The sequence below is a fragment of the Convolutriloba macropyga genome, chromosome 2, assembly GCF_964194025.1.
Source record: "Convolutriloba macropyga chromosome 2, txConMacr16.3, whole genome shotgun sequence".
NCBI classification, from domain to species: domain Eukaryota; kingdom Metazoa; phylum Xenacoelomorpha; order Acoela; family Convolutidae; genus Convolutriloba; species Convolutriloba macropyga.
The window spans coordinates 52,413,525-52,439,737 of NC_134469.1; the positions used below are offsets into that span (position 1 = coordinate 52,413,525).

At 37.9% G+C, this 26,213-nt stretch overlaps 1 protein-coding gene across 1 annotated transcript; it reads right to left on the reverse strand.

Moving 5' to 3' along the window:
- Positions 1 to 758: 758 nt before the first annotated feature.
- Positions 759 to 23,662, reverse strand: LOC142335340 (uncharacterized). Its single transcript, XM_075383791.1, has 4 exons — positions 23,084 to 23,662; positions 18,914 to 19,042; positions 1,662 to 2,107; positions 759 to 1,324 (listed from the first exon to the last, which is right to left on the reverse strand). Exons 1-4 carry the CDS (start codon positions 23,640 to 23,642, stop codon positions 857 to 859), a joined length of 1,602 nt encoding a protein of 533 aa, XP_075239906.1. The 5' UTR covers positions 23,643 to 23,662; the 3' UTR covers positions 759 to 856.
- Positions 23,663 to 26,213: the final 2,551 nt, after the last annotated feature.

Genomic DNA, 26,213 nt, shown 5'->3' on the forward strand with positions numbered 1-26,213 from the left:
TTCTGAATGCTCAAATCAATCAATGAAAAAAAAACCCTTAAAGAATTGAGCACTAACAAAACGAGCCGATCAACCATAATCTTAGCAAACAAAGCGACTGACCTCGGGCAAATTGCTCTCAAACGACCATCGAGCGTTTGGCTTCATCAGTAGCTAGCCACGCTTTGAAGGGGCGTGAAGTGCGCGCAGTGCGGTGAACCGGGGGCTGATGGGGGTGGGGCAACGGTGGGAGGGTTTTTTTTGGCTGCACGGGCTCTTACAGCCTGATCGATGTGCAGGGGTGGGGATTCGGGGTAAAGTGCGAGGGGGCTATGGGCGTGTCGTGGGTGTGTGTGCGTGCATGGGGGTCAAGCTCTGGGAACCGCCCTTCACGCCATAAGTATAAGGCTCCGAAACAGTTTCTGTGAATCGCATACTTGGAGACTAGTGAGCTGAAAATCTCTAAGAGCACTTAATGCCCGTTGGGCGTTACCTGCTTATCCCGTTTTTGAGGACGAAAAGTCAAATGGGTCAGACAAAAAATTAGTCAAGCGAAAAATTGCATTAAAAAAGACAGACACGGCTAATATAATTGCTACAAAATTCGTTTGAGATCAATAAAAATCTTAGGTTTTTCACTATCTGTTATTATTCTCAGCGCTTCACTCGAAAGTCAAGTTTAATTGTCTTGCTTCTCAAAAATGTTTTTTTTTTAGCTTGAAACATTGAACCGGTTTTGTCAAGTTTTCAGTATTGTTTGCTCACAGATAATTTAAGAATGCGGAGGAAAAAGTTAATTAAATCACCAAATCTAACATTCTTGAAGTTGATCTAAGAGAGTTTATAATGGACTATTGAAAACTAATTTAGCTATTTTTTACTTAACACAATATGATTGATGATGACGCTTCCAGTCTTCCATTTGGCATTGAACGTTGCAATAGAAAGCATTTTTGCAATGTGAACATATTTTTCGAGCCGGCTCGCCACATGCAAAGCAATACCTCCCTCGAACCAAAAGGGTTCCGTCACTTTTTGTAGCAGCTTGGTTCTTACTGGATGACTGGGCAAAGTCCATGTTAAAACTTGCTGGGCTCTCCTTGCAACAAATAACTTTTTCAGGGTTTCTTTTTACAAAAGAATCACAAGCTTGATTGCGTTTGAGAATGTTTCCTTTCAGAAGCAGTCTCTGTGGTTTACGGTGTTTGGGTCCCTTCATTTGGAAAGCATGGCCAACGTTGTCCCTAACGATGCAATTGTCAATTTCAAGGGACGTCAGAGTAAGAATGGAGATAGCAGGTGAGTGGCCTGATTTACTAAGATAGCCTCTTCCAGATTTTGTAATCTAAATACGAACATATCTCATTAACAAAGGAACCATTTACCATTTTGTTCCAGCTTTATTGTCAGCTTTTGTGAGTACGGCATGCTCTATATTTTAGTGTGGACAAGATAACCTAATATTGGGAGCCAAATGTTCGTCAATTGCTCCGGTTATCCAATGTTTTGCATCGTGTTAAAAAATTACGATAGCCACGAGTAATTAAATTTCTTGTCAGGCACTGGACTAAGTGATTGTTCGCAGTTTATTGTAACTGACTGGATAATTTAGGCAAGTTACTTGAGTCATGTTTTAAGCTGTATAGGAAATAGAATTTTGGTTCCTTTACATTCACTTTTACCTTGCACTCCTTGAGAGACACTTCAATTTTCTCTACACTTCCGATGTTGTTTCCCTTTCCCAGCACGAGGCAGCTATCCATGGCCCCAGACACAAAACAGCGTCTCATGTGTAAACTTCCTTTGGCTGAAGGGGAGAAAAGGACGGCCGGATAGTGAGCAGTTTTAATACAACAGTTGAAAAGAAATAGATGCACCTCCCCTCCTCTCACTGTAACCGGGCGTCCGTCCAGTCTCGATCGAACAGTGAGGTTGCCAAATATGTTGTAAATGGGATAAGGCTGATAGAAAGAAGAGCTCACATCTAATAGACCTCCGTCCGACACCATTTCAGAGTAGTGTGGTGCTCCCACAACATCTAGCTCGTGAATGCCAGCATTGACACCATACACTTCCACACTCGGAACCACAAATGTAGATCGGACTTGCCATCCACAGTAGTAATTACCTAAAACCGACAATCATCAACTGCATTACATCGCTTAAAACAAACTAAGCAGTTTGGTCGTGTTGGACTGGTGGTTATTATGTCCAGCAAGTTTGCAAATTCTAAAGGTAATTCCAACTTCATCTTATGACTCATTGGGTCTTTCTTGCAATTCAAGAACCCATCTAGGATTTCATCACATTTAGCACCTCCGCTCCTCAGGTTGGCAAATCTGCTGCAAAGGGGAAAAACAACGGAGAGCGTTTTCCAGTTCTCAGCTGCTTCAGAAATACTTGACAACCTGATAGTTCCCCGCATTTTTGGTGGTGACCTGTTTAGTTTGTTCTTTACCACACTGATTAGGTAAACTGCTCCAGTTGTTTGCACACTGACTTTGAGTAATCAATGTCTGTACATCCCTTATCTTTTGATATAATGGTCCTGAATGGGATGCACCTTCGCACGCTTTTAAAAAACATAAACCGACTACCGTCGGACAAACTGCTCTCGAACGACAGGTGGTTCAGTTTAATTCAGCGGGGGCTGTAGCCTAGATAATTTACATGGGTGCAAAAAAGTTATGCCTCCATCATGTCCGCTAGACTATCAGGTGGAAATGATGACTAAATTATTAAAAGCTTTCGAACGATTTTTTCGCTTGACGTTGTTCTATAACATTCTTTCGACTTCACTTTTAGAGTGACTCTTTCACGCGTGATAGCTTGATTCTTGCTTGACTTAAATAGCTATTATTCAGAAATTAAGTCTGTTGCTAAAACAAAACAGATTGTGAAATAAGCTACCACAAGGTATTACTCTATTACGCCGGAGATCGGATGTTTAAACTCCTCTTTAGTCAAAATTTTTTTCACCCATGAAAAATATGTAGACCTCCCTCTCTAAATTGCACCGCTAATTTTTCAAGACAAATTAGCCCGACGTTATTCGGTTTATGCTTGTGCGTAAGACTGAAGCATTAACTACTCGTCTATCAGAGGCTTGTGGCAGCTTATATCACAATCAGCTGTCTTTTAACATATTTCTAAATCAGAGCAATTTACACACGCAAAAACAAGAAGTCACGCTTGAAAAAATCACTCAAGATGTAAATCCAAAGATTGCTCTAGAACAAAACTGTCAAGCAAAAAATTCGCATAAAAAAGACACATACGTTTAAAATAATTGCATCACACTTCGTCCGAGAGCAATTAATCATTTAATGCCAATCTGATAGCGCGAAGGTATATTAGTGGAGTTTGGTAATCGAATCTTTAGCAACTATGGCAGCACGTTGAAAATGGGCGAGCCAGATGGGTTTTCTTACTGAAGATTGAGACGCTTTCAGTTGATGTTGCTTATGAAACCAATGCCCGTAGATTATGGCAATCCCGCTAATAAATTTGAATTTTTTCGGAAGTGTCTCAAACATTGCCACTCTTTCATTAAAACTTGTAACACTCTATCGGTTCTATGTTTTTTGGTTGTTTTCTCCAAAAGATATATCGTCCAAAACTACACCAAGGAGATGTCTATAGTCTTTAATATTTAAACTTCATGGATAGAAAAAAACGTATCCCGTCTCCCGTTGTAAAAACAGTCATACAGTTTTTATTGTTTGAGAATTTGTCCATAACACTACATAAAAACTGCCTACCAGGTACAGACGAAATTGGTCAGACAAAAAACGATCAGACGAAGTTGATTAAAACAAAAAGCTGCATAAAGAGAAAGAGGACTAATATGAAGCAAACAAAACTGACTAATGTCAGGCAGATTGCTTTCAAACGACTGGTGAGCGTTTCTGCGGCTTAGGGATGCTTGCTTTAGCTTTATTAAGGGGTTGATTATGGGGGGGGGGGGTAAGAAACGCGGGGGAGGAGTCGAGCGTGTGGGGATTACAGGTAGAATAAGGTGGATGGGGCGAAGTACAATGAAGGTACAACAAGGGGTTGAAGTAGAAGTAGTTATGTAAGGGGTGGGTGAACTGAGCTTCACAACACGAATTTAAGTCCCCTAAACAATTTCAGTGAACTACTTACTTAGAGACTAGTAAGCGTAAGACCCCAAGAGAACTTAATACCCTCCGGGGCTTTAACTGTTTATGCCATTTTTGAGGACGAAAGTCAATTGGTCATACGAAAAAAAGCGACCGGACAAAAATGTGGTATTACGAAAAATCGTGCTTAATCATGTTGGATGTGGCGTATATTGCAGGCCAAAGAGGCATTGACGTTTCTGGGTAATGGTATACGGCTCCAGCTCAATTTGTAGGAATGTATTTTAAAACTTGTTGAGTGTAAAATCGGTCGTTTTTACCCCTTTGATTGGATAGCAGTCAGTTCACTATTAAGTAACTTTGCGTCGCTGGGAGATTGAAGATGTGGCATCAGATGTGGCTGGGAGATTGAAGATGTGGCATCAATTAAATTTCTTGAAGATGTGGCATCAAAAAGATGCGCTAACAACTTTACTTAGCGATTCTTCCAAATGCATCACACCTGTTTGAGTTTAGAAATTCCGAAGTTTTATAACCGACTAACTTTGGGCGAATTGCTCTCAAATGGCCGGTGAGCGGTTGGCTTCGGTAGCCGCCAGCTGAGGCTTAGGGATGCTAGCATCAGGGAAGGGGGGTTGGCCGATGTGTGTGTAAAAGTAAGGGGGTAGGGTTGCTGGACGAGAAGGGGGTTCTAATCCATAGAGGAGGGTGGGCAATGGGATTGCATTGGGGTCCGTGGTGTTGACTAAGGGGGGTCAAAATTTTAAGATTAAGAACAGCCCTTCACAGCATGAAATTATCCTCAAAAGTTTTGAGGAGACAATTTCGCATTCTTAGAGTATAGAAAGGCGTATTCTTAGAGTATAGTGAGGCGTAGGGCTCTAAGAGGACTTAATGCCTTCCGAGCGCTATCACATTTTTAATATAATTGCCATCAACTTCGTTTGAGAGCGATTAATCAGGGCGGGTGCACCAGGGGGCTGAATTGGGAGCAAGTGAGGTGGGGGCAACAATGGGGGGTCTTCAACCTCTAAGAACAGCCCTTCACACCATTAGAATAAGTTTCCAAAATAGTTGCGAATAGCATACTTGGAGACTAATGATTTGAAAGGCTTTAAAAGCACTTAATACCCACTGAGGCGATACCTGTTTATACCGGTCCTGAGGACGAAAAATCAAATGGGTCCCACGAAAAATCGGTCAAAGGAAAAAAACATCAAAAAAGACCGATAGGACTATTATAATTGCTACAAACTTCGTTTGAGAGCAAATAAACATGCATTTCTTAATTGGGAGTGTAGTCAATAAAACGAGATTCAGAGTTCTCAGACAAATAAAAGCTCCAAGAGCAAGGAGACATGTATTGGGAAGACATAATTGAAAGCGCAAAAAACAACCGAGGGGCAATCACAACTATCAGCTACCATATGCAGCAATCAGAACTATGAGCTACAATATGCAGCTGGCTACCATATGCAGCTAGTTCAAGCTGGACTAATATATTTGACTAAAAAACCACGCACACAAGGACAAATAAACAAACGCAAACGCCTACAGACAAAAGCCCACAGACACATAGAGAGCATGTACATGCTTCTATTTTTTTACTCTGATTTACTTAATCTCCCATAATAAAATACTATCTCTTCATCCATCCGTCAATTGATCCCCCATTTTATTCAACCGAAGTGACTCACTGAAATCTTATACCTATTTTAGCTCTATGGTACTTGTAATAACTTTGCTCTCACTAATTGAGTCATTTCCTATTTTAGTAATTGAGTAGTTTCCTATCTTAAACCCATTTTAACTCTGCGGTACTTGTAATGAATTTGCTTTCAGTAATTGAGTCGTTTTAGCTTTGTTTTCACGACAATGATGAGATATTAATTTACAATTTGAAAACGGCGTAAAATAACAGAGGCGAGAAAAAGTCTTATTCGCCTGTTAGTGATTTTACACGCTTTTTCTGTAATAAAATGACCGCTTAGAATGCATTGAGAGCTAAATAAGCTCAATTTAGAGCATCCAATAAAAACTGAGGTGAAAGAATGAAGGTGTTAAATTAATGCTAGGTTAAAAAACAGATTTAAATGAGCAGGATTGAAACAATAGGGATGAAAAAAACATGGAAGCCATGCCCCTTCACACAGCACAGTCAACTACCTTCTAGGTTTTTTTTTCCAAACTTACCGCTATGTTTTCAATGGTACATGAAAATATAAATAAAAAAGGAGGACGACTCGTCTCTTCTCGAAACAACAAAGAAAATTTACAGATCCCAACTTCAAGTAATTTACATATAAATACTGTTACGAATTTCGACTTTACCCTTACAAATTATAGTATAAAAATCTTGGTCTTCTAAAACTTCATTTTTTGGACACTAAAAATAATTCAAAGCCGGCATTTATACTGCTGATTTCAAGACAATTCCTAGATTTTTTAGTGTCCTTAAATTGCTCTATAAGGGACCAGATGAGATAAATAACTCACGATTAATCTAATTTTCTTTTCAGATATTGATTCCGTAGTTGCTTCAAGAAAATTATGAGCTATTAAATTACTGAAAAAATTGGGTTGAAATAACATAGATGTTAAAATGTTTTTCATCTTCCAATCATTCCACACCAATTTTAGTCTCTATTATGGGACAACGTAGAATGTATTCAAATTAAGATAGAGCTTAAATTAGACGCTGTTAAAGAATAGGGGTAAAAACATTACACCCACTCAAATACATACAGTGCGGTAAATTAGGTTTTGTGTTTTACGAATTCATTGCAACGTTTTCAATGGTACACGTAAAGGTTGTGAGCCATTATTTTAGAGATTAAACTCAGAGTGAATTGTCAGAGGTGTGAAATTGTTTTCTTCATGTCTCCGTAGTTCCTCCCCAATTTAAATATCCAGAAGTCGGAATAATTACAATCAATTTTCACAGACAATGTGTGAAACAATTTTGGGATTATATCAACGCGGGGTTAAAAGGTGTTGCGGTAATGGTATACGGCTCCAGCTGAAATTAAGGAATGTATTTTAAAACTTGGTGAGTGTAAAATCGATCCAGTTTTTACCCCCTTTGATTGGATAGCAGTCAGTTCACTATTAAGTAACTTTGCGTCGCTGGGAGATTGAAGATGTGGCATCAGATGTGGCTGGGAGATTGAAGATGTGGCATCAATTAAATTTCTTGAAGATGTGGCATCAAAAAGATGCGCTAACAACTTTACTTAGCGATTCTTCCAAATGCATCACACCTGTTTGAGTTTAGAAATTCCGAAGTTTTATAACCGACTAACTTTGGGCGAATTGCTCTCAAACGGCCGGTGAGCGGTTGGCTTCGGTAGCCGCCAGCTGAGGCTTAGGGATGCTAGCATCAGGGAAGGGGGGTTGGCCGATGTGTGTGTAAAAGTAAGGGGGTAGGGTTGCTGGATGAGAAGGGGGTTCTAATCCATAGAGGAGGGTGGGCAATGGGATTGCATTGGGGTCCGTGGTGGTGGCTAAGGGGGGTCAAAATTTTAAGATTAAGAACAGCCCTTCACATCATGAAATTGTCTCCTCAAAAGTTTTGAGGAGACAATTTCGCATTCTTAGAGTATAGAAAGGCGTATTCTTAGAGTATAGTGAGGCGTAGGGCTCTAAGAGGACTTAATGCCTTCCGAGCGCTATCACATTTTTAATATAATTGCCATCAATTTCGTTTGAGAGCGATTAATCAGGGCGGGTGCACCAGGGGGCTGAATTGGGAGCAAGTGAGGTGGGGGCAACAATGGGGGGTCTTCAACCTCTAAGAACAGCCCTTCACACCATTAGAATAGGTTTCCAAAATAGTTGCGAATAGCATACTTGGAGACTAATGATTTGAAAGGCTTTAAAAGCACTTAATACCCATTGAGGCGATACCTGTTTATACCGGTCCTGAGGACGAAAATTCAAATGGGTCCCACGAAAAATCGGTCAAAGGAAAAAAAAACATCAAAAAAGACCGATAGGACTATTATAATTGCTACAAACTTCGTTTGAGAGCAAATAAACATGCATTTCTTAATTGGGAGTGTAGTCAATAAAACGAGATTCAGAGTTCTCAGACAAATAAAAGCTCCAAGAGCAAGGAGACATGTATTGGGAAGACATAATTGAAAGCGCAAAAAACAACCGAGGGGCAATCACAACTATCAGCTACCATATGCAGCAATCAGAACTATGAGCTACAATATGCAGCTGGCTACCATATGCAGGTAGTTCAAGCTGGACTAATATATTTGACTAAAAAACCACGCACACAAGGACAAATAAACAAACGCAAACGCCTACAGACAAAAGCCCACAGACACATAGAGAGCATGTACATGCTTCTATTTTTTTACTCTGATTTACTTAATCTCCCATAATAAAATACTGTATCTCTTCATCCATCCGTCAATTGATCCCCCATTTTATTCAACCGAAGTGACTCACTGAAATCTTATACCTACTTTAGCTCTATGGTACTTGTAATAACTTTGCTCTCACTAATTGAGTCATTTCCTATTTTAGTAATTGAGTAGTTTCCTATCTTAAACCCATTTTAACTCTGCGGTACTTGTAATGAATTTGCTTTCAGTAATTGAGTCGTTTTAGCTTTGTTTTCACGACAATGATGAGATATTAATTTACAATTTGAAAACGGCGTAAAATAACAGAGGCGAGAAAAAGTCTTATTCGCCTGTTAGTGATTTTACACGCTTTTTCTGTAATAAAATGACCGCTTAGAATGCATTGAGAGCTAAATAAGCTCAATTTAGAGCATCCAATAAAAACTGAGGTGAAAGAATGAAGGTGTTAAATTAATGCTAGGTTAAAAAACAGATTTAAATGAGCAGGATTGAAACAATAGGGATGAAAAAAACATGGAAGCCATGCCCCTTCACACAGCACAGTCAACTACCTTCTAGGTTTTTTTTTTCCAAACTTACCGCTATGTTTTCAATGGTACATGAAAATATAAATAAAAAAGGAGGACGACTCGTCTCTTCTCGAAACAACAAAGAAAATTTACAGATCCCAACTTCAAGTAATTTACATATAAATACTGTTACGAATTTCGACTTTACCCTTACAAATTATAGTATAAAAATCTTGGTCTTCTAAAACTTCATTTTTTGGACACTAAAAATAATTCAAAGCCGGCATTTATACTGCTGATTTCAAGACAATTCCTAGATTTTTTGAGTGTCCTTAAATTGCTCTATAAGGGACCAGATGAGATAAATAACTCACGATTAATCTAATTTTCTTTTCAGATATTGATTCCGTAGTTGCTTCAAGAAAATTATGAGCTATTAAATTACTGAAAAAATTGGGTTGAAATAACATAGATGTTAAAATGTTTTTCATCTTCCAATCATTCCACACCAATTTTAGTCTCTATTATGGGACAACGTAGAATGTATTCAAATTAAGATATAGAGCTTAAATTAGACGCTGTTAAAGAATAGGGGTAAAAACATTACACCCACTCAAATACATACAGCGCGGTAAATTAGGTTTTGTGTTTTACGAATTCATTGCAACGTTTTCAATGGTACACGTAAAGGTTGTGAGCCATTATTTTAGAGATTAAACTCAGAGTGAATTGTCAGAGGTGTGAAATTGTTTTCTTCATGTCTCCGTAGTTCCTCCCCAATTTAAATATCCAGAAGTCGGAATAATTACAATCAATTTTCACAGACAATGTGTGAAACAACTTTGGGATTATATCAACGCGGGGTTAAAAGGTGTTGCGGTAATGGTATACGGCTCCAGCTGAAATTAAGGAATGTATTTTAAAACTTGGTGAGTGTAAAATCGATCCAGTTTTTACCCCCTTTGATTGGATAGCAGACAGTTCACTATTAAGTAACTTTGCATGGCTAGGAGATTGCAATTAAATTTCTTGAAGATGTGGCATCAAAAGGCTGCGCTAATAACTTTACTCAGCGATTCTTCCATATGCATCACAGCTGTTTGAGTTTAGAGTTTCCAAAGTTTTACAACCGACTAACTTTGGGCGAATTGCTCTCAAATGTCCGGTGAGAGGTTGGCTTCAGTAGACGCCAGCTGAGGCTTAGGGATGCTAAAAACAGGGGGCGGGGGTTGCCCCATGTGTAAAAAGTGTGGGGGTGGGGTGTCAAGCGATAGGTGGGGGGTAAGGTTGCAGGATGAGAAGGAGGTTCAAATCCATGGATGAGGGTGGACAATGCGAATGCTGAGGGGAGGGGGGAGGGGTGGGGTCGGTGGTGGTGACTCAGAGGGTCAAAATTTTAAGATTAAGAACTGCCCTTCACAGCATGAAATTGTCTCCTCAAAAGTTTTGAGGATACAATTTCTCATTCTTCGAGTATAGTAAGGCGTATTCTTAGAGAATAGTTGGGCGTAGGGCTCTGAGAGGACTTAATGCCTTCCGAGCGCTATCACATTTTTAATATAATTGCCACCAACTTCATTTGAGAGCGATTAATCAGGGCGGGTGCACCAGGGGGCTGATTTGGGAGCAAGTGAGGTGGGGGCAACAATGGGGGGTCTTCAACCTCTAAGAACAGCCCTTCACACCATTAGAATAAGTTTCCAAAATAGTTGCCAATAGCATACTTGGAGACTAATGATTTGAAAGGCTTTAAAAGCACTTAATACCCACTGAAGCAACACCTTTTTATACCGGTCCTGAGGACGAAAATTCAAATGGGTCACACGAAAAATCGGTCAAAGGAAAAAAACATCAAAAAAAGACCAACAGGACTATTGTAATTGCTACAAACTTCGTTTGAGAGCAAACAAACATGCAATTCCAGTGGTAATCAACCGAGGGGCAATCACAACTATCAACTACCATATGAAGCAATCACAACTATCAGCTACAATATGCAGCTGGCTACCACATGCAGCTAGTTCAAGCAGGACTATTATAATTGACTAAAAAACCCACGCACGCAAGGACAAACAAACAAACGCAAACGCCTACAGACAAACGCCCACACAGACAAATACACAACATGTACATGCTTCTACATTTTTACTCAGATTTACTTAATCCCCCAAAATCAAATAGTGTATCTCTTCATCCATCCGTCATTTGATCCCGAATTTTATTCAACGGGAGTGACACACTAAAATCTTATACCTATTTTAGCTCTATGGTACTTGTAATAACTTTGCTTTCAGTAATTTAGTCCTTAGCTTCGTTTTCAGGACAATGATGAGATATTAATTTAGAATTTGAAAACGGCGTAAAATAACAGAGGCAGGCAAAAAAAGTTTTATTCGCCTCTTAGTCATTTTAGACGCTTTTTCTCTAATAATGCGACCGCTTAGAATGCATTGAGAGCTAAATAAACTCAATTTATAGCATCCAATAAAAATTGGGGTGAAAGAATGAAGGTGTTAAATGCTAGGTTAAAAAACAGATTTACATGAGCAGGATTGAAACAATAGGGATGAAAAAACATGGCAGCCATGCACCTTCACACAGCACATACAACTACGTTCTAAGTTTTTTTTACAACCTTATCGCTATGTTTTCAATGGTACATGAAAATATAGATAAAAAGGAGAACGACTCGTCTCTTCTCGCAACAACAAATAAAATTTACAGATCATCCCAACTTCAAATAATTTACATATAATTACTGTTACGAATTTAGACTTTACCCTTACAAATTATAGAATAAAAATCTTGGTCTTCTAAAACTTCCATTTTTTGGAAACTAAAAATAATTCAAAGCCAGCATTTATAATGTTGATTTCAAGACAATTTCTAGATTTTTTGAGTGTCCTTAAATTGCTCTATAAGGGACCAGATGAGATAAATAACTCACGATTAATCTAATTTTCTTTTCAGATATTGACTCCGTAGCTTCTTTTGAAAATTATGAGCTATTAAATTATAGAAAAATTGGGTTGAAATAACATAGGTGTTAAAATGTTTATCATCCTTCAAAGATTCCACACAGTTTAAGTCTCTTTTAATGGGACAATGTAGAATGTATTCAATTTAAGATACAGAGCTTAAATTAGACGGTGTTAAAGAATAGGGGTAAAAACATTACACCCACTCAAATACATACAGCGCGGTAAATTAGGTTTTGTGTTTTACGAATTCATTGCAACGTTTTCAATGGTACACGTAAAGGTTGTGGGCCATTATTTTAGAGATTAAAATCAGAGTGAATTGTCAGAGGTGTGAAATTGTTATCTTCATGTTTCAGTAGTTCCTCCCCAATTTAAACATCGAGAAGTGGGACTAATAAGAATCAATTTCCAGAGACAATGTGTGAAACAATTTTGGGATTACATGAATGCGTGGTTAAAAGATATAGGTGTAAAACAGGACACGCACGCACATACCACCCATTTAAGTTATGCATTTTTTCCTATTTTTGCAATGTTTTAAACGGTTTGTTTAAATTGTGATAGTGATAGTGAAAGAAACAAAAATCACTCGTTTTCTTTTGAAAAATGGAAGAGAGTTTGCAGATCGCTTCAATTTTAACCGCTTTCTATGAAAAAATACTCTGACGTATTTACAACTGATCCTTACACCTGATTCATTGCTTCGAATTTAATAACAATTTGAATGAAAGAAATCAAATTATTTGTTCATCATAGTGCTACATAACAATTCAATGAGCCAGTCATGGTTAAACTTTTAAACTCACTTTAATTCTGCTGAATTCAACAATTAAGAATTAAAAACACAGGATAAAGTTGTGCAAGCTAATGACACGTCTCAATTTTCAAATATAACCGACTAACGTCTGGCGAATTGCCCTCAAACGACAAGCGAGCGGTTGGTTTCGTGAGTAGCTCAGCACGGTTTAGTGAGGCTAGCTTAAGAGTAAATGAAGGGGCGTATGGTGAGCGCAGCGGGGGTGCAAAAATGGATTGGGGGGAATTGTGGGGGCGGTGCGTGGGTATGTGAGATCGATTTTTAAGAACCGCCCTTCACACCATAAGTATGAGTCTCCAAGACAGATTCTCCCAATCGCATACTTGAGGACTAGTGGGCTGAACGGCTCTGAGTCAACTTAAAGCAAACTGTACGCTGCCTGTTTATCCCGTTTTTGAGGAAGAAAAGTCAAAAGCATCAGACGAAAAATCGGCCATGCGAAAAATTACACAAGAGAAACAGCATTAATATATTTGCTACAAATTGCTTCTGAGAGCAATTAACAATGCTTTCCTAAAAAGTACCCGTTAAGTCATTTGTGATAAAAAAACATCTCTACTAGAACTCATTGTTAATAAGGATCAAAGATGATGACATTACTCCACATAAGAGCAGCTGAAGTGCGGCATCAACAATGAGAGAGACAAAGATATATATGTGTGAGAGAAAAAACGTGAACAAGAAAGTGGAAAAAACCCTACCAACACACACACACACACACACACACACACACACACACACACACACAGAGAGAGAGAGCTAGGAATATTTTACATGATGAGATTCAACTCAGCAGGTTCTAGTTTTCTAGCCTTGTTAGTAATTAAATCAAAGAAATGAAAACAATGGGGGGTCTTCAACCTCTAAGAACCGCCCTTCACACAATTAACCGCCCTTACCACAATTACCGACAGGACAATTATCATTGCTACAAACTTCAATTGAGAGCAATTAAACATGCATTTCCTAATTGGGAGTGTAGTCAGCAAAACCAGATTCAGAGTTCTCAGACCAATAAAAGCTCCAACAGTCAGAAAACATGTATTAGGAAGACATGATAGAAAACGCTTAAAAAACAACAGAGGGGCAATCACAACTATCAGCTACCATATGCAGCAGTCACAACTATCAGCTACCATATGTAGCTGGCTAATGAATGCAGCGAGTTCAAGCAGGACTAATATAACTGAAAAAAACCACCCACTCAAGGAAAAACAAATAAACGCAAAAACGCAAAAGCCTAAAAGCCCACAGACGCAAAAGCCTACAGACAAAAGCCCACACCCTCACATACACAGCACCTACATGCTTCTACTTTTTTACTCAGATTTACTTAATTCCCCATAATAAAAAACTGTATCTGTCCATCTTTCCGTCATTTAATCCCGCACTTTAACATAATACCCGTACATCTTTTTAGAAAACTCGTGGCCTAACAAGAAATGGTAAACTGAAACGCGACAGTTGTAGAACTGATTTCAAGACAACGTCCTAGATTTCTGAAATTGCTCTATTAAGGTCTAGTTGAGACAACTAGTTCTTTATCATAAAAACTTTGCTTTCAGTAATTGAGACCTTAGCATCGTTTTCACGACAATGATGAGATATTAATTTACAATTTTAAAAAGGCTTAAAATAACAGGCGAGAAAAAATTTTGTTTGCCTGTTCGTCATTTTACACACTTTTTCTCCATTAATGCGACAGTTTAGAATGCATTCAGAGCTAAACCAACTCAATTTAAAGCATCCAAGAAAAATTGTGGTGAAAGAATGAAGGTGTTAAATAAATGCTAGGTTAAAAAACAGATTTAAATGAGCAGGATTAAAAGAATAGGGATGAAAAAACATGAAATCCATTCAAATTCACACATCACAGTCAAGTAAATTCTAAGTTTTTTGCTATCATTTCAATGGTACACTAAATATAGTTAAAAAAACACTCAAGGACAAACAAACCAACGAAGGCGCCTACAGACAAAAACCCAAACACACACATACACAGCACGTACATGCTTCTACATTTTACGAAGGTGCTTCTACAGAGTTGAAAAAAATTGTTTGCCTGTCGAGTCATTTTACACGCTTTTTCTCCAATAATGGGGACATTTAAAATGCATTGAGAGCTAATTAAAATCAAATTAAAGCATCTAATAAAGGTTGGGGTGAAAGAATAAAGGTGTTAAAATAATACTAGGTTAAAAAACAGAATTCAATGAGAAGATTAAAAAAATAGGAAAGAGAAAACATGAAAGGAACGCACATTCAAACAGCACAATCAACTAAGTTCTAAGCTTTTTTTACAAACTTATTGCTATGTTTTTAATGGTACATGGAAATATAGTTCCAAAAACCCACTCACAGACAAACAAACAAACGCAAACGCCTACAGACTAAAGCCCACACGGACACATACACAGCACGTAGATGCTTCTACTTTTTTTCTCAGATTTACTTAATCTCCCATAATAAAATACTGTATCTCTTAATCCATCCGTCATTTGATTCCGCATTTTATTCAACCAAAGTGTCACACTGAAACCTTATACCTATTTTAGTTCTATGGTACATGTAAAGACAGTTAAATCATCGCTTTACATCTGAGACACTTGCATAAAAAAATAATTAGGATTTTAGAGCTTACCGTACATCTCTATAGAAAACTCGTGGCCTAATAACAATAATTTTTGTTGGAAGAAATGGTAAACTGAAACGCGACAGCTATAATACCGATTTCAAGACAAGGAACGTCCTAGATTTCTTAAATTGCCCTATTAGGGTCTAGTTGAGACAACCAGATCTTTGATGTAATAACTTTGATTTCAGTGCTTGAGCCCTTAGCTTCGTTTTCACGACAAAGATGAGATATTAATTTACAATTTGAAAACGGCTTAAAATAACAGAGGCGAGAAAAAATTTTGTTTGCCTGTTAGTCATTTTACACGCTTTTTCTCCAATAATGCGACCGTTTAGAAAGCATTGAGAGCTAAACAAACTCAATTTAAAGCATCCAATAAAAATTGGGGTGAAAGAATGAAGGTGTTAAATAAATGCTAGGTTAAAAAACAGATTTAAATGAGCAGGATTGAAAGAATAGGGATAAGAAAAAAAGAAATCCACGCACATTCACACATCACAGTCAAGTAAGTTCTAAGTTTTTTTGCTATGATTTCAATGGTACATGGAAAAAAACCACTCAAGGACAAACAAACCAACGAAGGCGCCTACAGACAAAAACCCAAACACACACATACACAGCACGTACATGCTTCTACTTTTTTACTCAGATTTACTTAATCTCCCATAATAAAATACTGTATCTCTTAATCCATCCGTCATTTGATTCCGCATTTTATTCAACCGAAGTGTCACACTGAAATCTTATACCTATTTTAGTTCTATGGTACATGTAAAGACAGTTAAATCATCGTTTAAGATCTGAAACACTTGCAAAAAAACATAATTAGGAGTTTAGAGCTTACCGTACATCTCTATAGAAAACTCGTGGCCTTATAACAATAATTTTTGTTGGAAGAAATGGTAAACTGAAACGCGACAGCTATACCGATTTCAAGACAAGGAACGTCCTAGATTTCTTAAATTGCCCGATTAGGGTCTAGTTGAGACAACTAGACCTTCGATGTGATAACTTTGATTTCAGTGATTGAGCCCTTAGCTTCGTTTTCACGACAATGATGAGATATTAATTTAAATTTTGAAAACGGCGTAAAATAAGAGGTGAGAAAAATTTTGTTAACATGTCAGTCATTTTACACGCTTTTTCTCCCATAAAACGACCATTTAGAATGCATTGAGAGCTAAATATACTCAAAGCACTTAAAAGTTGGGGTGAAAGAATACAATTTTTAAAATATTACTAGGTTAAAAAACAGATTTAAATGAGAAGGATTAAAAGAATAGGGATGAGAAAACATGAAAACAACGCACCTTCAAACAGCACAATCAACTAAATTCAAAGTCTTCTTTACAAACTTATCGCTATGTTTTTAATGGTTTATGGAAATATAGTTCAAAAAACCCACTCAAAGTCAAGCAAACAAACGCAAACGCCTACAGACTAAAGCCCACACAGACACACAGCACGTAGATGCTTCTAGTTTGTTACTCAGATTTACTTAATCCCCCATAATAAAATTCTGTATCTCTTCATGCATCCGTCATTTGATCCCGCATTTTATTCAAGCGAAATGACACACTGAAATCTCATACCTATTTTAGCTCTATGGTACTTGTAAAGGCAGTTAAAACATCGATTCAGATTTGAAACTCTTTTGCATAAAAACATAATTAGGAGTTTAGAGCTTACCCGTACATGTTTTTAGAAAACTCGTGGCCTAATAACAATATTTTTCTTGGAGAAAATTGTAAACTGAAACGCGACAGTTATAACACTGATTTCAAGACAACGTCGTAGATTTCTTAAATTGCCCTATTAGGGTCTAGATGAGATAACTAGTTCTTTAATGTTATAACTTCGCTTTCAGTAATTGAGTCCTTAGCTTTAATTTCACGACAGTGATGGGATATTTTAGACTGAAAACGGCTTAAGATAAGAGGTGAGAAAAAGTTGTGATCACCTGTCAGTCATTTTACAAGCTTTTACTCGCTTTTAATGGGACCATTTAGAATGCATTGAGAGCTTAATATACTCAAAATAAAGCATCTAATAAAAGTGTTAAATTAATACTAGGTTAAAAACAGATTTAAGTGAGAAAGATTAAAAGAATAGGGATGAGAAAACATGAAAGCCATGTACCTTACACAGCACAGTCAACTAAGTTCTGTTTTTTTACAAACTTATTGCTTTGTTTTCAATGGTACATGCAAATATAGATAAAATGTGAACGACTAGTCTCTGCTGAAAACAAATAAAAAAACTACAGATGATCCCAGCTTCAAAAAATTTTCATATAAATATTTTACGAAATTGGACATTACCCTTACCTCCTTTAGAATAAAACTAGTGGTCTTCTACAATAAAAAAAACTTTGGGACACTAAGGTTAACTCAAAGTCGGCATTTATAATGCTGACTTTAAGACAAGCTGATTTCAATAATGCTGACTAGATGTCGAGTTTCCTTAAACTGCCTTATTAGGGACTAGATGAGATCAATAATTCCCCGAATCTTACAATTTTGCTTTCAGTTATTGACTCCGTAGCTTCTTTTGATGAAAATTATGAGCTATTAAATATCAGAAAAAATTGGGTTGAAATAACACTCCATTTCACTCCAATTTTATGCTCTATTAATGGGACAGTGTAGAATGTATTTAAATTAAGATACAGAGCTTAAATTAGACAGTGTTAAAGAATAGGGGGTTAAAAAACATCACACCCACTCATATACACACAGGGCGGTCAATTAAGGCGGTCACACAGGGCGTTCTACAAATTTAATGAAACGTTTTCAATGGTACACGCAAATGTTGTCAGCCATTAACTGACAGATTAAAATCAAGGTGAGTTGGCAGAGGTGTAAAATTGTATTGTTCATGTTTTAGTCGTTCCTCCCCAATTTAAACCTCCAGAAACAATTTAAATCTCCAAAAACAAAGAAACAAAAATCCATCGTTGCCGGATGGTGTACACAGCCCTTTTTTTCTTCGAAAAAAATAAAGAAAAAGAAAGAAGAAGAAGATATTTAAATCTCCAGAAGTAGGACTGATTAGAATCAATTTTCACAGACAATGGTCGAAACAGTTTTGGGGTTAAATCAATGCGGGGTTAAAAGATATAGGTGTAAAACAGGACACCCACACACACACGAACACACACACACACACACGCACACACAAAAACCACCCAACCTATTTATTGCAATATTTTAACGGTTTGTGTAAATTATGCGATAGTGATTAAAGAAACAAAAATCACTCGTTTTCTTTTGAAAAAATGGAAGACAGTTTGCAGATCGCTTCAATTTTAAACGCTTTTTATATAAAAAAAAATACTCTTTCGTATTTACAACTGATCCTTTCATCTGATTCATTGCTTCGAATTTAATAACATTTTGAACGAAAGAAATCAAAATATTTGTTCATCATAGTGCTACATAACAATTCAATGAGCCAGTCATGGTTAAACTCACTTGAATTCTGCTGCATATAAAAAATCTTCAAACTTACCTGGATATAACAGGATGATGTCGCCTGTGCTTGGGAAGAAAGTGCTTTCAAAAAAGGCATCTGCGTAGTAGATTACTCGATAAGGAAGATGGACGTCAGCATCGATGGTTGGATGGAAGATTTCGTAGCCTAAAAAGAAGAACAGTCATTATACTGTTAATTAATACACAGAAAAAACAAAAACTGACATTTATTGATCAGACATCATTTACAGAGGAAAGTAACTCTCTATACTAGAGTTTTTAGAATTTATACAGAATTTTTTTATTGTGTCAACTTTGACTCCGGGATATATTCAACGTAGAAACACATGTGATCATTTAAAAGCCCGTTCAGACTAGAAAGTCACCACTGATGAGCTTTTTGAATTATTTTAAAGTTTTCACCAATACAATTTTTTCCTCCTTAAGTTCAAAGCGAAGTAAGATTTCCCAGGAGTTCACAGAATTTTATCAAATTAGACTGAATTTTAATCAAAACACAAGTTAGAGCTGCCTTACTGTTAGTTGCATCGACACTAAAAATTCAACTATAGTTGAAATGCACTCTGTTATGGTCAAATAAAGAAATCAAAATCCCAAGAAAATGAACTATTCAATGAGACAAACAGATTAGCTTCAAGCTTTAAAAGAATTTTATCGCAAAAAATATTCGATTTCTGCTCCAAAATTTTCTTTCCACTTTAAGAGCTTTCGGAATGGACACTCTAAGTTCGGGCTCTACAACATTGATAAAATCTAGATTTCAAAAGTTAGCTATTAAACCACATCACTGTAAGAAACATAGTAAATCGTTTTTGACAATAAAGCCACCAAAAATTCTCATAGCTTAGATTCCACTAAATAATATTTGGATGTAGATTTCTTAATGACAAACTGCAGCATCTTTTCGTAAAAACAGTTTAAATGTAAAAGTAACCGACTAATGTCGGGCGTAATTGCTCTCAAATGACTGGCGAGCAGATGGCTTCGTCAGTAGATAACTGCAGTTTAGGGAGGCTGGCTTTAGCTTAATTAAGAGGAGAGTGACTAATTGAAGAGCCATGTGGTGGAGCACGTTGTGTTACGGGTGGAACAATGTGAAGTGGTGGGGACTAAATTATGTTTCCATAAGTTTCATTGAATCTGGCAAGCCGAAAGGCTCTAAGAGCGTCAGACAAAAAATTGGTTAAAAAAATTGCATAAAAAATAACACCAGAAAAAATTGGATGAGTCCTGCAATATAATCTCTAAATCTTATATACTATAGATATGTATAAAAGAGAGCCGGTGTTCAGCAAAAATCGGGAACATCAAAAAAATTAAAACATCAAAACTTAATTACCTAATTGAACTTTAGTGTTTCAAAAAGACGTAATATATAGTTTAAGGGTGAGGCAGCGTAGCACAGGGGTCGCTAGGGGTTGGGTGGTGGTTGGTAGTTATGTGGGGTACGTGGCGAACAGGTAGGTAGGTGAGGTGAGGGAAGGTATGTGGAAGAGGGGCGGTAGATAGGTTAGGGTGCTGTTGTCCGTAGTAATTTGACTAGAGAGGAAATTTTGTTACGGAAAACTTCTGAAAATGATCCTTGAACTTGATCTTTACCAGAAGCTCTTAGTTACTAAACTAACTAATGGTAACTATACTGCTGTTAAAGTCCAATGATCGAAAACAGAATTTAATTTCGAGAAACAATTTGAAGAAAACAGAAAAAAAACAACTTCTTCAAAAACCTACTGACTACTCAAAACCACTCATGAGAATTTCAAAAAGTATTTGAAGTCAAATCATTAAAAAATAAGCTCGTAAAAATAAACTAAAAATACTAGTCATTAATTTTCATAATGCAAGAGGATATAAAGCCAAAGAAAAGTTCCGTTAAGCAAATAAGAGTACTAAAATGATCACAAATCAAAGGGCAAGTCATAAAAGGCTAACAAAATGGTCTAAGACAATGGTTTACGACTATAGAATAAAACGAAAAACTGCAAAAGTTCAAAACTTAAAAATGAAGTATAGTTTGAAATTTCTCAAATTTTTAATCCTATTTCTCAACATAAAATGCCTTTAGCCAACAAACCAAACCCGTATTCATTTCGAATCTTAAAAATCCGTAGATAATAACCATCTTCTCATTTCACTTCAGACAGTAAAACAAAAAGCAAAAATTGGAAAATCAGCAAATAGCCAAAAAAAACCCTCCAAATTAGCACCAAAGTAAAATTAACTACCATAAATAATCAAAGCACTATCAAATCTACCCGAAAAACAATACATTATTATAATCAAATCTCTTAACTAAAAAAACTTGGAAAAACCGCAGGCTGGCGACGGTTTTTCAAACCTCAATTCATGGTCGCTCGAAAAAAGCGGTATGAACAAAACAAATTACTCTCTTTTCGCTCCACTCATCATTTTTGTTCAGCACCCAAACCACTTCAATTTCCTTTGCGCACTTCATTTCCAGCTTCAAAATTCACATCAATAAAATTGATTTAATAAAGAAACTTTTCCAATAGTCTTCTTCCAGATGTGAGAGGTGCAATAAAATCAATGATCAATGTTCCCCTATTCTCCCGATCAAAAGAGTTATAGAAAATTAGTCCATGTCTCTCTGCAGTGTAGACAGTCACAACAGAATTGCCACGTGCAGACGTTTTCTGGTTTGTACCGCATCATGATATCATTCCACATTTGCTTAAGAATTCTGTGTTTTAGGCCGTGTTGATTTCCGAAGTCAATGCTGTGATGAAGTCTGTTGGCTATCCTTTGGGTGCGAAAGAACTCGCCACGAGATTTTTCAAGTCGTTTTTTCGGTAAGTCAAAGTAATCGTCTCTTCTCATTGATCTGTTTCCAGGCAGCACGGGCTGTTTTGTATTTGTCGGTTGAATTTTTTGAAAAATTATGAAAATCTTAAAAATCTTGAGAAATCAATCGAACTCTCAACTCCGTTGGCGTCATTTAATAATGATTCATTCGAAATTCAACAATGTGAATTAGAACAAACCAAGATCAGTCTCAGACAGAAAGCAGACATGCAACGTAAACTCATCTCGAATAAATCCAGAATCGAAAACAATCTGCCAGAAATGAAGCATACCATCAAGCTGGCCTCGGAGAAAGGAGCATCTAGCTGGCTTAACGCGCTTCCGTTACAAAACATGGTTTCGACCTCACGAACACTGAGTTCCGTGATGGAATAGCACTTCGCTACAACTGGGAAGCGAAGAACACGCCAGCTATATGCCCATGCGGGAAAGATTTTAGCCTCACCCATGCCCTTCATTGCGCCAAAGGCGGGTATACGCACCTACGACACAACGAAATCAGAGACGTGTTTGCAAACCTGATGGATGAAGTTTGCCACGATATCCAGATAGAGCCAAAACTTCAGTCGCTCGATGGAGAAATTTTCTCGAGTAATTCCACCACTGCTGATGATGACGCTCGACTGGACATCAAGGCAAACCGTCTGTGGGGATTCCGCTTTAATCGCAATTTCTTCGATGTGAAGATTTTCAACCCTCACGCGAAGAGCTGCCCTAAGACCATGAAAGATGCATACAAATATCACGAGAGCATCAAGCGAAATAAGTACGAAGAGCGAATTCGCGAAACCGAACACAGCAGTTTCAAGGCACTGGTTTCTGCTTGCTCGGGCGGTGCTGGGCCATCAGCATTGCGCGTTATGAAAAAACTCGCAACTAAGATCAGCGAAAAACGCGGAGAGCCGTATGCCGACCTTATAAGCTACATCCGAACGAAAATCAGCTTCGCACTTCTGAGGAGCTGCTTTCTCTGCTCGAGGGGATGTCGCGCCCTCAAGCCTCGTGTTCTCAGTGAGACTTCGATTAGCGCCGTCGTGGAGGAGGGAAGGCTGCCCTGAGTGTTTGGCTGCTTAACTTTATTCCTTTGCTTATTGCTTGATATTACATTTTTATTTTATTTTAATCCTTCTATACCAGTTCTTTCCTATAGGTGCTTTCCTCTCCACTTGTTAGTTATTTTTGTGACTGGGCCGTCTTTACACTGTCTGGAGGGGAACAGCTTGGAGTGCAGCATCCGGCTAAGTGCTATTCATCATCCCTTATATTCCGACCTACATCCATCGTTGCCGGATGGTGTACACGGTCCTTTTTATATTAGATTCAGAGGGTAAAATGCAAAAAGTCACAGAAAACAAATGCATACCTTCAGGTGCATGAATCCAGGATGCACACGCACCGACAACGTGAATCGTTGTACTTGAAGTTCTCTGAGACCACATTCCAGGATTCGGAAGATTATCAATTGACTTAGGCAAGTCATCTGGGTCCCAGACTATTGTCTTAGAACGTTCGAACTGAGGTAAAGCGTTTGTTTTGTCATTTAATGATTTTTTCGTTGAACAAGTTAACCGAAGACTCCTCATTATCTCTTCAACTTCTTTAACATCTCGCGAAGTAAGATCAAATAGAAGCGGAATTTCATTCAAATGGTCGATAGCTGTTTGATTCAAAGTTACGTATTTAAGGACAAGTTTTGCTAAGTCTTCATGATTAAGCCGACAAAATATTTCCAAAACTTCTTCCCACAAGCTGGAATTTTCAGACGAACACAAAGCTGGCTTCAAAACCTTAATTGCAACGTTAACTGTCAAGACTTCGTTGTACGACTGGACAAATGCGTTTTCTTCCACCTTAACTTCTTCCATCTTAATGATGACCGATCGGAAGATGGAAAATGTGCTTTCATTTTCAGCACCAGTCATCTGAAAAGAGCCTGAGATTCAAAAAGGTCAACCATGGATTACGAAATTACAGATACAAAGTAATAAACAAAAAATGAAATGATAGGTAGTAGTACGACAGGATTTATCTCGAACATTTGGGTTAAGCACTAAATTGAAATCCAATTTGCAGCAGTTTAGAGAAGTTGTTGCAATGCAGTCTCCATGTACATTTATTCTTTTCATTTTGCAGAAGTTTTCAAGTTTTTGCAGCAAAATGTCCAGTAAATGTTGCTAATTGTTTTTGCTCAGGGCTCAAAATATTTGTCACTTTATCAAAGAGACATTTGGTGCAAAAGAAATTGAAACCAGTTCGTGATGAGCAATCTTAGCTAGTTTCTATCTCTGTCCAAGAGCAAAAGTGACAAAAATGCGATGAGCTCATGCATTTCTTTGTACAAGCAAACTGGCAAAATTTTCAAAATCCTAGACGGTCATATTAGCTTGAGTTTAGTTTAGTATCCATCTTGTTCTTGTAATTTTTTTTGAAAGTTTGCTTGTTGCTTTTGTTCGGCATCCAAGGAGCTGAGTAATGTTGGAATGTGAATGACATCTCTTGTATGTTAGTTGTTGTTGGGGATTTTCTTTACAGAAGGGATTTCTCCCGATCAAAACAGTTATAGAAAATTAGTCCATGTCTCTCTGCAGTGTAGACAGTCACAACAGAATTGCCACGTGCAGACGTTTTCTGGTTTGTACCGCATCATGATATCATTCCACATTTGCTTAAGAATTCTGTGTTTTAGGCCGTGTTGATTTCCGAAGTCAATGCTGTGATGAAGTCTGTTGGCTATCCTTTGGGTGCGAAAGAACTCGCCGCGAGATTTTTCGAGTCGTTTTTTCGGTAAGTCAAAGTAATCGTCTCTTCTCATTGATCTGTTTCCAGGCAGCACGGGCTGTTTTGTATTTGTCGGTTGAATTTTTTTGAAAAATTATGAAAATCTTAAAAATCTTGAGAAATCAATCGAACTCTCAACTCCGTTGGCGTCATTTAATAATGATTCATTCGAAATTCAACAATGTGAATTAGAACAAACCAAGATCAGTCTCAGACAGAAAGCAGACATGCAACGTAAACTCATCTCGAATAAATCCAGAATCGAAAACAATCTGCCAGAAATGAAGCATACCATCAAGCTGGCCTCGGAGAAAGGAGCATCTAGCTGGCTTAACGCGCTTCCGTTACAAAACATGGTTTCGACCTCACGAACACTGAGTTCCGTGATGGAATAGCACTTCGCTACAACTGGGAAGCGAAGAACACGCCAGCTATATGCCCATGCGGGAAAGATTTTAGCCTCACCCATGCCCTTCATTGCGCCAAAGGCGGGTATACGCACCTACGACACAACGAAATCAGAGACGTGTTTGCAAACCTGATGGATGAAGTTTGCCACGATATCCAGATAGAGCCAAAACTTCAGTCGCTCGATGGAGAAATTTTCTCGAGTAATTCCACCACTGCTGATGATGACGCTCGACTGGACATCAAGGCAAACCGTCTGTGGGGATTCCGCTTTAATCGCAATTTCTTCGATGTGAAGATTTTCAACCCTCACGCGAAGAGCTGCCCTAAGACCATGAAAGATGCATACAAATATCACGAGAGCATCAAGCGAAATAAGTACGAAGAGCGAATTCGCGAAACCGAACACAGCAGTTTCAAGGCACTGGTTTCTGCTTGCTCGGGCGGTGCTGGGCCATCAGCATTGCGCGTTATGAAAAAACTTGCAACTAAGATCAGCGAAAAACGCGGAGAGCCGTATGCCGACCTTATAAGCTACATCCGAACGAAAATCAGCTTCGCACTTCTGAGGAGCTGCTTTCTCTGCTCGAGGGGATGTCACGCCCTCAAGCCTCGTGTTCTCAGTGAGACTTCGATTAGCGCCGTCGTGGAGGAGGGAAGGGTGCCCTGAGTATTTGGCTGCTTAACTTCATTCTTTTGCTCATTCCTTGATATCTTATTTTTATTTTGATCCTGCATTACCAGTGTCTTTTGTTTGCTATTTATATATATTGGTGCTTTCCTCTCCACTTGTTAGTTATTTTTGTGACTGGGCCGTTTTTACACTGTCTGGAGGTGAAGAGCTTGGAGTGCAGCATCCGGCTAAGTGCTACTCATCATCCTTTATGTGCCGACCTACATCCATCGAAGCCGGATGGTGTACACGGTCCTTTTTATATTTTTTTGTTGAATTTGTTGAAGACTTGATAGTAGTAGAAGATCATTGAGCTGATAGTACATTGGCAAGGGTAGTAGACTTAACAAACGTAGTTGTTTGATGTAACTCAGTGTCTTGCTATTTGTTATCCAGGACATAACTTTTCGTTGAAACCGTGCCAAGTTTCGCATATCTCCTCGATTTAATTTACAGCACGAGGATCCGTACATTAGAACTGGCAGAATTATCGATTTGTAAAGTCCAGGTTTGATGCGCATACTAATTTTTAAGGGCTACATTTCTTCTCAGGGAATAGAAGACTCGGTTAGCTCTCTTCATTCTTTCTTCTAAGTGGATTTTCCAAGTCAAATTGGATTGTATCCGAATCCCG